The following is a 12,671-nucleotide window of genomic DNA, read 5'->3' as shown; positions in this document are numbered from 1 at the left end:
GCGACACCGCATGCCTGAAGTTTAAAACTAACTGTTAAATAAGGCAGCTGCCTTTGCAGAATTTCAGCTACTTCTTCATGGACGATGACTGGGATCTGCAGGCGGTGGTCAGACGGTGTTTCACGGCCACTGCTGCGACTACCACCAGCGGCAGTACATCTTCCACGCCGACAGCAAACATGACGGCCACAAATATTCCACAGCCAGATCCTTTTGCTTTTCTTTCTCACAGCTTGCTGCTCGACGAAGAAAACTGCGACCAGTTAATCGACTTCCCGGATCTCTTGGCAACCGAAACAGCTATGCAGGAACTAGAACAATTATGCGAGCCCTTTTTCCCCCAAATCAAGCAAACACAACCCCTTGCTCAATCGCCAAATATATCGGTCTCAACCCCAGCAGTGCAACCACAATCTCAGCCGCAGCGCCCTCCTCACTCCCAGATCTCTCGATCCAAAAGAAGGTACTGTTTCTTCTTTATCCAAATTCATCGAAGTCACTGGCTTTTTATTTTTCTCTAAACCATCTAATTCTAAGCCTAAAACGTTGAAAATAGATAAACTGGAGAAAGATATAAGCAAGTCTTAATTTCTCTATTTATATATAAATCCGCTGCAGGAAGAACCAGCAGAAGAGGGTGGTTTGTCAGGTTCCAGCCGAAGGCCTCTCTTCCGATATGTGGGCTTGGCGAAAATACGGTCAGAAACCTATCAAAGGATCCCCTTATCCAAGGTCTAGTTTGCTACACTGAGGTTGCTTGTTTCGATATTATGATTTGGCTTTTTGGGGAATTTCGCATCCACCTTTGCTTAAATCATGTTGTGGGAACTGGAACAGGGGCTATTACAGGTGCAGTAGCTCGAAAGGGTGCCTCGCTAGAAAGCAGGTGGAGAGGAGCCGGACAGATCCAGGCATGTTCGTCATTACCTATACTGCAGAGCACAACCATCCGCCCCCTACCCACCGAAACTCTCTTGCCGGATGCACCCGACACAAATGCACGCCACCTGCCCAGCAGCAGACAGCCACCGACAGCGAGCAAGCTGCGACCACCAACAAGAACGACTGCGCGGCCCCGGCCGGGTTTTCTCCAACAACCACCTTAACGGCGTCCATAGAAGAGGAGCTTCTCCAGCGTGACAAACAGGAAGATGATAGAGAAGATGACGAGGAGGAGGAGGAGGAGGAGGAGGAGGAGGAACTGCTCCAGGGCGATGAAATGTTTTTGGACTTGGAAGAGCTCAGCGAAAACACGACCACAGGTCCAACATTAGAGGATTGCTTTTCCGACCACTTTGCAGTAACCTTCCCTACATCCTGCTTTACTAAACCCGCCGCAACAGCAGCCAGTGGCTGCTGACAGCGACCGAAGATGGAGATGGCGGGTAAGAAGGAAAAGAAGGAGATTCCGTTTGGTTTCCTCCCGGCGCGGAGGAAGCAGCATCTGTCCTCCGCGTGATCCGCGGGCTGTTTATCAAAATTCCCCACACTCTATACACGGCAAAGACTTACTCCATCTTCTCCTTCCACCGATTCTCACCTCGCCCATTCACTGTAAGATCGCTTATAATACTTCCAGTAGTCTATTCCATTTAGTTTCATTTTCATTTCATTCTTTTCTGTAAGACCGTAACCAAGATCATCTAATATAAGGAAAATGCCAAAAAGTTATGTCTCTCACGTGCAAAATACAGTCGGTAGGAGGAGACATCGGAGCACGCGAAAATTGAAATATATACCACTTTTTATTTGTGTGACAGAGAGTCGGCGTTTCAAATGAAAAAGTCCAAGTCAATAGTCAAAAGAGGGTTCTGTTGTTTGGTCAACGGTTGTTTAGTCAAGCATTCGAGAACAACGTGCGTTGTGCCTGACAGTTGTTTCCCTCATATTTCCCATTGAGCCATTTCCTCCACAATCCCTTATCGCACGAACCTCCTCGTGCGCACCCACCCAATTGTGCCATTTGTGTCACATCACTTGTGGTTATCAGTAATTTATTAATGAGTATAAATTCATCCAAAAATCATTAATTAATTAATAATTTGAATGACCGGAGGAAGAGCCAAACAGCACAACCAACAGTGAGAGCTTGGATCATAGCAGGGCGGCGATAACGGGCAAAAGCGAAGATCTCTTTCCATATCAACAGGCAAAAGCTAACACGAGCAGAGACAAAGGACAGCAGATCGTAAAGACAATCGCGCCCAAATCCCAACCCAAAGGCATTTGACGTTTGCAGAAGCCAAAAACTTAAAATCGATCATTTCGTCGTTTTCCTTCAAAAAAAAAAAACGAGGAATGGAGAGCATCGACAGGTTGCTTTGCAGGTGTTCCTCAGAAAAGTTTTCAGCCGAATGTTTCGGTATAAGCAGCTATATAGAGTCATAGACAAGGGCAAGTCGGCCCATAGTTCGTAAAGTATCTCACTACTCGTTCTACGAGGTGGTACCGTCAGTCATCTTGTAAACAAACTGGGCGATCGCCATCTTCCTTCAATTAAAATTTTTTTTTATCGAAAACTGTAACCGAGAAGAGAGTCGGAACCTGCTGTTATTTCGATTTGTGTTGCCTGACTACACCCTGCATACGGAGCTATTTTGGCTATCCCGGAAGGAGGGACGAAGGAATCCCCGGAAGACGTCTCTTAACATTCTATTTTTCTAGCTCAGCAAGATTATTTGTTGATGAACGCAGGAAGCCACACACACGAAGAAGGAGATGACCCCGTCATCCCGGACGTGTCGGCAGTGCCCTAAGTGACCATTTTGACCAACATTGTGATAAGTATCAATATTGCCTTTCCACTGAACCTTTTGACCTTCATAGTGAGAGGTATCAATCTTACTTTTCCAGTATTTTACACTGTGCTGGTGGTTTTAGATTGGGTGGTGATTTTATTCATTAAATGGATATGAAATAAAAATCCTTATCCAATTAAATATTTGAGTAATTTTACCCATTTACTTGTTTAATGGAAAAGATATAGATAACAATTATTTTTCATTGATTACCCAATTACCTACAAATATTTAAAGATAATTTTTTTATTTTTTATTAAATTATTTTATTTCATGTAAATATGCAAACACTATAACTAATTTTTTTATTGTTTTCTAAATGCGGCACAAACGTTAAAAAAAAAAACCTGCTTAGAGAGAAATTTTCTATTGATAAAATGATTTTATATCATTTTGTTTTCCTATGGCGGCACAAATGATCCCTAGGAGAAAGGACATTCTTATGCATGTGACCATTGTATGGGGTCGACTAGATACTAGTTTGAACTGATTTAATGAGCTTTGAACAAGCTTATAGAAGATATAAATTTCACTTTCCGATAGGCATCTTGCTTTCACTTAGAGTCTGTTTGGAATCCTATGGAGAAGAAAATAAAATAAAATAAAATAAACAGAAAAATTTGATCATTATCTCATTTTTCACTAACTCTTTTTTGAAATAATAATGGTCAAATTCTCATTTATTTTCTAGGGGGTTCCAAACAGACCCTTAATCAATCCTGTGGAAAAGGGGTGAAATGCAAGAAGATTATAAATTTATGACGGTACCTAATTTGTAAAAACATACTCAAGGAGTCAGTGATTCCATATTAATATATGGAGTGATACTTTAGGTTATAATTAAGAGGTAATTGATAACAAGCTATAATAGCCACAAGATGGTTGTTTGTCTTCAGCAATGACCTCCACACAAGCTTTTACCTTGGGACATATTAATTTGAGTTTTAGGTTCATCATTCAAAAGAGTGCTCGTTATCATTACCTTGTGTCAATCACAAAATTAAACGTGGGGAAGAGATATTGGAGAAGGAAGATATAAATTTATCAATTATCATTTCTCCTCTTTTGGAACATGGGTGATCCATCAAACAAAGTGGAGCTCACTACGTGTTGGGTTAAGTAAATCATCACTTATAGAAAAACCACATTTTTCTTTATCACTAACGTAGTTTTGATCTGGACTTGACTTAACCCTGATCATGTAAAGACTCTGGGTGAATCAGTCTCACTCAAACCCCTCTCCCAGTTGTTGTTGTTGCTGTTTATTACGAGGATATGCTTGTAAACTCCACACTAGCCATGGAGAGACGGCTTCTGGGATTGCAAGCATCAGAACATGGATTGTTGTGTGATGAAGTCAAAGTTTTTTTTGGGTTTCTTTGTGGATTCATATATCCTCTACACGACTAAGGAAGGTCCACATATCCAAGTGTATTAGAAGATGGGCCTAATCCCATATGACCAAGGAAGACCCATGCAACCAAGAGATATAGAAGATGGGCTCAATGTCCACAAATCAAAGAGAAGACCCATAGGCCCACATATAATGATGGCAGGATGGTAAATAAATAGTCATCTCATAGAGATGGCATTGATGTAATTAGATTAAAGTTCCAGGATTAAAACCCTAAACCCTAAGTTCAAGGGTATTATTGTAATATAATAGTTTCACTAATCAATAAATAGAGCTTCAGGGGAAGGGTTAGGATAATCAAGTCCATAAACCTCTTCTTCCTCCAGTTTTCTCCCAATGGGTTTCTCTTGTTTTTTCTCCATGAACTAAATTCATGGAATCCTGAAAATCAACAAATTCAATAATCAAACACAAAAACATTCCTTTGAAAAACAATGTTGGTTTTGTCTATTTGTACTCAATCAGATCGTTCTTATTCAAGGATTGGAAAACCAAATCATCGAGACGAAGAAAAAGTTTAAGAACAATGGAAAAATGGTTTTGGATATTTAATCGCCTTCTCGTTTCCAACAAAAAAATTTAACATAAAAATAAGAAAACAAAAAGCAATTTCATGAACATCAGAAAACAAATTACAATAGATTTTTCTTCCCAGCGCACGAAATTGAAAACTCTCCGGTTTCAAATACCAAGAAAGGAAATAATAAAAAGTTTAGGCCAACTATTAGGGTTTTTCCATATGAAATCAATATAAAAACGTAAAAAATAAATGACAAAATCAAATAGGAAAATGAAAACAAACTTACAACCAATTGACTAGCTGTTAGAGGATGATGCCAAATCTTCCCCGCTTGAAGCAAAAACCGAATGTCAAATTACTAAGATGCTTTTGCAAGCTCCTAAAATAGTAGAAACCAAGAAGACACCACCAAATTACTAATCTGCCAGTTATCTAATCAAGAAGTCTTCTGAAATCTATATGTCACTTTTAAGCCAACGTTAATAGGATAAAATTATCTGTATGATCATATTAATACTTCAACGCCTTCTAGAGGTACGAGGATTTGCCGCCCTGCAGCATCCATCCGCGCGAGATAAATACATAAAAAGAATCCTCCCAGAAATGAACAGTGCCTCCATCTTGGGATGAATTGGCTTAGCAGTTACTGCTGCTATACTGGAAGAGTTAGATCACCATTTTCAAACTTCTTTTCTTTATCACTATTCACTTCCGTTCCAGTACTCAAATTTACTTCTTCCACCAGTTCGTCGTCTGCTAAACAAGATATCCTTCCTAATCTCCCTTGTATTTATACCTCGTTGATCTATAAATAAATGCATTTCTGTACGAGGACAGCGATGTAAGTGTCTCGCACGTAATCTTTCAGCGGGCAGTTGAACAAAAATTAGGTGGATGTAGTTGGCTCGACTCGTCTGCGGCCTGTGAGAGAGGAGAGAGAAAAAAGCCTCCGTCTGTTTCCTCCTACGACAAGTATTACTTGCATGCAAACGAACATTGGCTCTCTCTCTCTCTCTCTCTCTCTCTCTCTTATATTTTGTTGAACCTCTTCTCACCTTCCATCGCCTCTTTTGAGCTTGAGCCAAACATAAATTCTACTACCTTGCCAGTTCGAAGCCAGTCCTATGCTCCTTCCACCATGGAAGACGATGCTCTAACAAATCGCTTCACCGCGCTTGCAGGGCAACGATCACTCGATCATTATTTCCGCCAAGCGGAGGAGCAAGAGAGCAACTCCTGCGCATCGAGTGTAGACTGGGCCTCCCTCTTTTCCTGTCCAAATCCACATAGAATGGAGGAACATAATCCACAGCCTGAGGCTGTCGCTGTTGCATTGGAAGCAGCTAGGAGAGAAATGATGGTGGGTAGCCGCCGCAGCAGCAGCAGCAAGGAGAAGAACAAGATCGGGAGGACAAAGAAAATTGCTAGGCCAAGGTTCGCATTCCAGACAAGAAGTGCCAATGATATCCTCGACGATGGGTACCGGTGGAGAAAATACGGTCAGAAGGCCGTCAAAAACAGTAGCTATCCCAGGTTTGCACGATCCTACTCCCCCCTCCCTTCTGTTCATGTCATGCTTAATTACTATAAATTGCTGCTGAAAATTTTATTTATCTATCAATGTGACCGATCGGTGGAATTGATCAACAAAGAAGTTATTATCGATGCACACATCACACATGCAACGTGAAGAAACAAGTTCAGCGATTATCCAGGGATACGGGCATTGTGGTTACAACATATGAAGGAATCCACAATCATCCATGCGAAAAACTTATGGAAACCCTGAGCCCCCTTCTGAAGCAGATGCAATTCCTCTCTAGGTTTTAGCTCAACAATATGCATGCCTCCTTTCTGCTTTCTTAATTTTCTCTTATGTGATGCAAGAAAAGCTATATATTCTAGTATTCGACCAAGTAAAACGAGTTACTCTCTAAGTAACAGTCACTCCATCTCACCCAAAAAAAATGTACATTTGTTCTCTACTCTTGTTAATTTTAAGGCTCTCCATAGACAGTAGTCCATATTCGAATTGGTTCATTTGTCTCCCTCTTTATCTTGTATTTGACGATAATATCTTGAGTTTATTAGTTGGGAAAGAGAGTTCTTAATTTAGCTAACCATTTTGGTGATAAAATTTGGACCCAAATTCTAACATGGTACCAAAACATGTACTAGAAGTTTGATCTCTTATAATATATATGAGCAGGAATCGAAAATTATATAACTACTTGTATCTTCATTTAAGTAATCGTACAATTAGATTATCGGGTGCCAAATACACTAATACTATTATGGATTTCATTGAAGTGGGAGAAGGTAAACAGATCAATCTTTACTTGGGTGAGGATTTTTGTTTGATTATCACTTCTATTATGCAAATATCAATTCTGTCTCTTTTGCCGTCTTAACCATTCCTAAGTTTAAATGGGCAAGAGTAGAAAAATAAGAGTAATTGTATTACTGGTACTGAATATTTGATATATTTCTCTTTTTAAATGCTTCAGCCTCAACGAGGGGTACAAGATGTTTCAATACCCAGCCTAATTAGGGAATTTCAATCCAGTTAACCTCAGCTTTAATGTCATAAATGAATTTTTATTTTTAAATAATTAAATAATATTTAAAATTAAAGACTAAACTATTACACCGTATCAACGAGTAAAAAAAATATTAACATATAAAAAACTGGGCTACTTAAATCGTTTTAAAAATAACTTTCATTTATGGGATATGGAGAGGTTTGTTCATACAACTCTTTATTCGATGATAAAAAAACAAATATATTAATTACAGCTCAATTAATGGCACAAAATCCAAGGAATGTGTCCCGGTTCAGGATGGGAAACCAGTCTCCAATTTAATCGAAAACCAGCCGAGATAACACGAACTTTTCCCTACGAACCCTGCTACTATTGCTAGTTACAAAAGATAAGAGAACATTTTTACATCATTTTTGCTGGGAATGAAGCATTCCTAGTAGAAAACACATCAAGCTTTTCCACTTCAGTGAGAATCTTGCAACATTGACTTTGGTAGCTCATCTGGGATGGTTTTTTCTCCGCCACCGTGGGAGGTTGGTGTTTGAAGAGTTCCTTGACGATGTGGTTAAACTCAGATCAAATTACCCACATAACAATTCTCAAGGAAGATGGCCAGTGTGAGGTCAATTGCAATTTTTCTTGCGCCTGATGTCAAACAGCTTTTCTCCAATTAACTGGATAACCAGCGTAAAACATACTTTCAGAGGTCGATTCAAGTGCAAAAATAGATATTTACAATTGGAAACAACCCAATTCCTGACCATGACGCATCAACTCCACTTTCTTTCTACCAATCCAATGTAGCCGATATGAGAGGTCAAGATTGTTTATCAGGAGCTTTAAACCGTCTGCCTCACCAGATGTCTTCACTCTATTCTGCAATAATAAGCCACACGAGTAATATTAAGAAGAATACTACACAGGTCTGTCTCGGTGGCAAGAAGATATTTGGAGAATACAACGATGGCTAAGGTAAACAGCAGCCTTTTTCCTGAAATTTACTTCTCATAATATTGTCCAATCTCCATAACAGAGACATTTTTATTTTTATTTTTTGAAAAAGCAAATATTTTATAAAAAGGTGCCAAGTACATGCATATACTTAACAAGATGAGACACAATCTACTTATAGATGAGAGAAAGGGAATAAAAAGGAAGTTACGGAGAAGCCCATTTCTTGCAAGAAAACTAGCCTAGTGATTTAGCTTCCGCAAAATGTGAGCCAATGAGTTTGTGAGAGAGGCTGATAAGTTCAAGAAACATGGATTTGGTAAGCTACAGGTGACACGACTAATGAAAATTGATGAATAGCCCTATAAAGCAGAAGCCCTTGAAACAGAGCTCTCAACTACGCTACGTTTTGTCACACAACTGGCATAAGAGTATAACTGCTTGATCTGCACTGTTGTCTATCCCTCTTTTAACTGGAGTCGAAGAGTATTCTTTACATGGGCTGTTTCTTATATTTTTTAAAAAGTGATAGTTTATTAAAAACATAGAAAAGGGAAAGAAAACTCAAACCCTGAGGAGAAGGGAGGCCTCTATTACAAGATTGGATGTGGAAATTCCAGCCTTAGCTAACCCCATCAGCATTCATGAACCCAGCCTATAACAAAAATTTTACAAAGATGAATGGTTGCAACAAAATAATATCTAAGAGACCAGAAAGGGACAGAAGAACCCTACCCCAGGAATGACAGTAGCAGAGTCGCCTTCAAAAACTAGAAGTCCATTAAAACCCTGAGTATAAATTTGAACTCCCCTCAAAAGAGAACAAATTTCAGCCTCCAAAGCGTTTGCCTTCCCATAGATCCCTAGTAAGCAAATTGCAAAACACCAGTATGGTCACGAAGAACACCACAGATACTTGCTAGGCCAGGATTACACAGTGAACTCCCATTAATTTAGCTTGAGAGAACCATGTGGAGGAGGATTCCAGAAAATCACTGATACTGGAGGGGGGAATATGGAAGTGAGTAAAATCAAACCAATTTCTTTGCACTACAGCACTTGGGTAAGAAGGGAAAAGCTAAAATACATGAACCTAGGCCATAATAGAATGAACAGCATCTCAATAATCCCTCCCACTCATTTCAAAAAAATAAAATAATAATCCCTCCCACTGAACAGCTAACTCCCCTTCCAAAGATTCCAGAAAACCACAGAAATGAAAATCAGCCAAAATTCCTTGTGCTTCTTACAGAAAGGTCCAGAATGTTACTGAACAAGATAGTTTGCTATCAAATATGGGAAGCAAGCCATAATACCAAATTTGCAAAGGATAAAGCATTGAACCTGCCTACTAAAAGGAAAATGAAGTAAAATATTGGAAGATGATTCCTCAACCCAATACAAAGCTTGCATAAATTGTCCACAACCTTTTGACCCTTTCTAGCTAACTCATCACATGTTAAGATTTTCCCGTGGCAAGCTGTCCAAATAAAATGAATCATCTTGAGGGAACTTCTCAATTTTCAGACACGAGCTTTTAAAACTGGAAGTAGTCTAGGAGGAGGCGAGCAGAAACTTATAAAAGAAGCAGCAGAAAAACCAGAATGATACAAGCTCCAAATAGGAAGATCATCACCATAGCTTTCTATACAATAGAATCCAAATATGTTAAGTGATATGGCCAGTTCTGAAATCTCAGAATCCCTTAATCCTCGACGAAAGTCTAAACACCAACTTCTTGCTGCAAAGAGAGACTGAAAAATGCTCGTAACAGATATTTCTCTCCCTCCCTCTCTCCCAAACAAAACAATTGGGAAAAGCAATGCTAAAAGAGGAGTGCTAAAAGAGGAGTGACTTGGCAAACAGTCCATCAGAATTTGACCATAATACCAGTCTGAACATGAAATTTGATATGGTCCTGAAAAGCTCCTTTAAGCTTGCAAATACCCTTCCAAAGATAAGATTAACATTGGAGATTAATTCGGGAGGGAACCAAAGGGGCCTCACATGAGAGTATTTGCAGAAAAGTACCCTCCATGAAGAATTCTTCTGCTCCCTAGATCTCCACAGCCATTTGGATGGGAAATACCTGACAAGATTTATTCATCGAATACTCAGGCCACCATCAGCTTTACTTTGGCAAATTTTGTCCTATCACACCAAGGGTGAATTTGTCCTCAGTCTGCCACCAATGGAATTTCTTTGTATCTTTTCCATTCTAACAACAAAACTAGAGGCACAAGAAATTGGAGATAAGAAAAAATTGAGGACGCGATCTAGAACCGACTTAATAGAACAACATACCAAGCAAAGAAAGAAAAACCTCCCCTTCCATGAAGATAATCAATCTCATTTATTTCTGGAACCTTGTGCCAAATAGGGATGGACACCTTTGAAACATTTTCCCTGGTGGCAAAACCAAATCAATCAAAGTTCTTATGCCTATTGTTTAGAATTATGGCAGGTCCTTCACCAATGGAACATCAATGGTGTCTTTCTTAACGAAAATATACAAGAAAAGGTGTAAATGGACAACCACAGCTTTGTGGTTAAGGGGGAGAAAGTGAGTTTAAGAAATTCATTGATGGCTTGAAGCAAATCCGTATGAGTACGGTTTGATAAATTCAATATGGTGACTGGATTTGGGTTCAAGAGATGTGTAGTTGATCATTCAAAGTTCATAAAAAAGACAAAACGGTTCAGTACTCAATACTATATGTGTGGATGATGTCATTCTCACTGGAAGTAACAGAAGTTAGATAAGAAAGGTGAAGACTAAGCTACATAAGCACTTCCAACAAAGGAAATGAGTGTTATTGGACAGTATATGCATACTCCCCCAGTTACCAATCGTTGGCCATGGAAAGGGATTCTAAGATATTTGAAAACATTTCCAGGGATAGGATTGTTATATAAGTCTTATATATAAAAGACTCACTGATGCAGATTGGACAACATCGCAATATCGTAGAAAATCTACCTTCAGGTACTATAACTTGAGAGGAGGAGATCCAGTTACTTGACACAATCACAAACAATATTGTGGCAAGATCTTGTACCGCAGTTGTGACTCATGTTGTTTGTGAAATAGTGTAGGAAAGATCATTATTACAAGAAATGCACTTGGAAGTGGAGGAACTTATAATACTACATTGTGGTAATAAAGCCACTATTTATAGAGCCAACAACCTAGTATTTTCATAAGCGAATGAAACACTTTGAAGTAGACTTTCTGAGAAAGAAGGTGAAAAATAGAGTCATTTCCATTGCACATACTTCATTGAAGAATAAGATTGCAACATATTCATCAAAGCACTGACTTTAGCACAGCTGTCAGTAGGAAATAGTAAGTAAGGCATCAATAAGCCATATGCATCATCTCCCACCTTGGCAGCTTTCATTGAGCTCCCTTTCTCAGACTTGGAGGTCGAGGATGCGGTCTTGGGTCTCCCTCGCAATAAGGCCCCGGGGCCTGACAGGTATAATGGGGAATTTTAGAGCCTACTGGCCCACTCTGAGATTGGACATCATTTCCATGGTCTGCTACTTCTATGTTCATGGGATCACCTTTAAGAGTGTTGATGTTTCCCTTATTACTCTGGTGCCAAAAAAAGCTAGTGTCGAGCACCCTCATGACTTCAAACCGATCAGCCTCGTCTCAAGCCCATACAAGATCATTGCTCGTATCCTGGCTCGTCGCCTTAAGGTTGTTCTTCCTACCATCATCCACCAGGATCAGAGTGCTTTTATTAGAGGCAGGGACATTCTCAATTCTGAAATGGCCACTCATGAGATTGTTGATCATTTTGTTAAGCTGGATCTCCCGAGGTTTGTCCTCAAGCTTGACCTTGAAAAGGTCTTTGACCCGGTGAGCTGGTCCCTTTTGGACGACATTATGCAGCACATGGGTTTCAGGGACAGATGGGGATTCTGGATTCGTAGTTGTATTTCTTTGGCTTCTTAATCTCTGCTCCTTAATGGCATGATCTGCGGCTTCTTTCAGGGCTCTCGTGGCATCTGTCAAGGAGATCCCCTCTCCCCACTTCTCTTCAACATTATTGCTAAGTACCTATCCTCTATGTTCTACTCTACTCGCAGTATTGGTTGGCTTGAGACTGTTTTGGATCAAAGTTGCTTTGACATCCCTCTGCTTTAGTTTGCAGACGACACTATCTGCTTCTATGCTGACATGCTGGATCAGGTCCAAAACATTAAGGCCCTTCTCGACCTATTCGAGATCATGTCTGGTCAAAAAGTTAACTGGGGGAAGACGACCATCATGGGATATCATATTGACCCCCCCTGCTTCAGCTCATGGCAGACACTTTGGGATACTCGATTGTGGTTAACCCCTCTTACTACCTGGGCCTTCCTCTTACTTATTGTCGGTCCCGAATGGGATTATGGGTCCTCGTCATTGAGCGGCTTGAGTGCCGGCTCTCCAA

The 12,671-nt window shown here is 39.9% G+C and overlaps 2 protein-coding genes across 5 annotated transcripts in view; one reads left to right on the top strand and one right to left on the bottom strand.

Moving 5' to 3' along the window:
• The first annotated feature begins 64 nt into the window (after positions 1-64).
• Positions 65-1,360, top strand: LOC137950408 (WRKY transcription factor 22-like). Its single transcript, XM_068796895.1, has 3 exons — positions 65-463; positions 619-732; positions 838-1,360. Exons 1-3 carry the CDS (start codon positions 78-80, stop codon positions 1,358-1,360), a joined length of 1,023 nt encoding a protein of 340 aa, XP_068652996.1. The 5' UTR covers positions 65-77.
• A 6,099-nt stretch (positions 1,361-7,459) lies between these two features.
• Positions 7,460-12,671, bottom strand: part of LOC137943090 (uncharacterized) — a 29,615-nt gene continuing 24,403 nt past the window's right edge. For all 4 annotated transcript variants that reach the window (XM_068788786.1, XM_068788795.1, XM_068788801.1 and 1 more), the window contains one exon: positions 7,460-8,151. In XM_068788786.1, the coding sequence (XP_068644887.1) occupies positions 8,008-8,151 (144 nt within the window). In that variant the 3' untranslated portion in view covers positions 7,460-8,007. The remainder of the gene's footprint in view (positions 8,152-12,671) is intronic.

This window comes from Aristolochia californica, unplaced genomic scaffold, assembly GCF_029961685.1.
Source record: "Aristolochia californica isolate CCGP_79_NKW_82.1479 unplaced genomic scaffold, dmAriCali1.0.hap1 SCAF_1, whole genome shotgun sequence".
In the NCBI taxonomy this organism is placed as follows: domain Eukaryota; kingdom Viridiplantae; phylum Streptophyta; class Magnoliopsida; order Piperales; family Aristolochiaceae; genus Aristolochia; species Aristolochia californica.
The sequence above is the reverse complement of the archived record's forward strand: the minus strand, read 5'-3'. Positions and strand labels throughout refer to the sequence as shown.

Bases quoted from the DNA above. Each gene is read 5' to 3' on its own strand.
- LOC137950408 (XM_068796895.1), top strand. From the start codon at position 78: ATGGACGATGACTGGGATCTGCAGGCGGTGGTCAGACGGTGTTTCACG. The intron at 464-618 runs GTACTGTTTCTT...AATCCGCTGCAG, and splicing joins ATCTCTCGATCCAAAAGAAG to GAAGAACCAGCAGAAGAGGG. The intron at 733-837 runs GTCTAGTTTGCT...GAACTGGAACAG, and splicing joins AAAGGATCCCCTTATCCAAG to GGGCTATTACAGGTGCAGTA.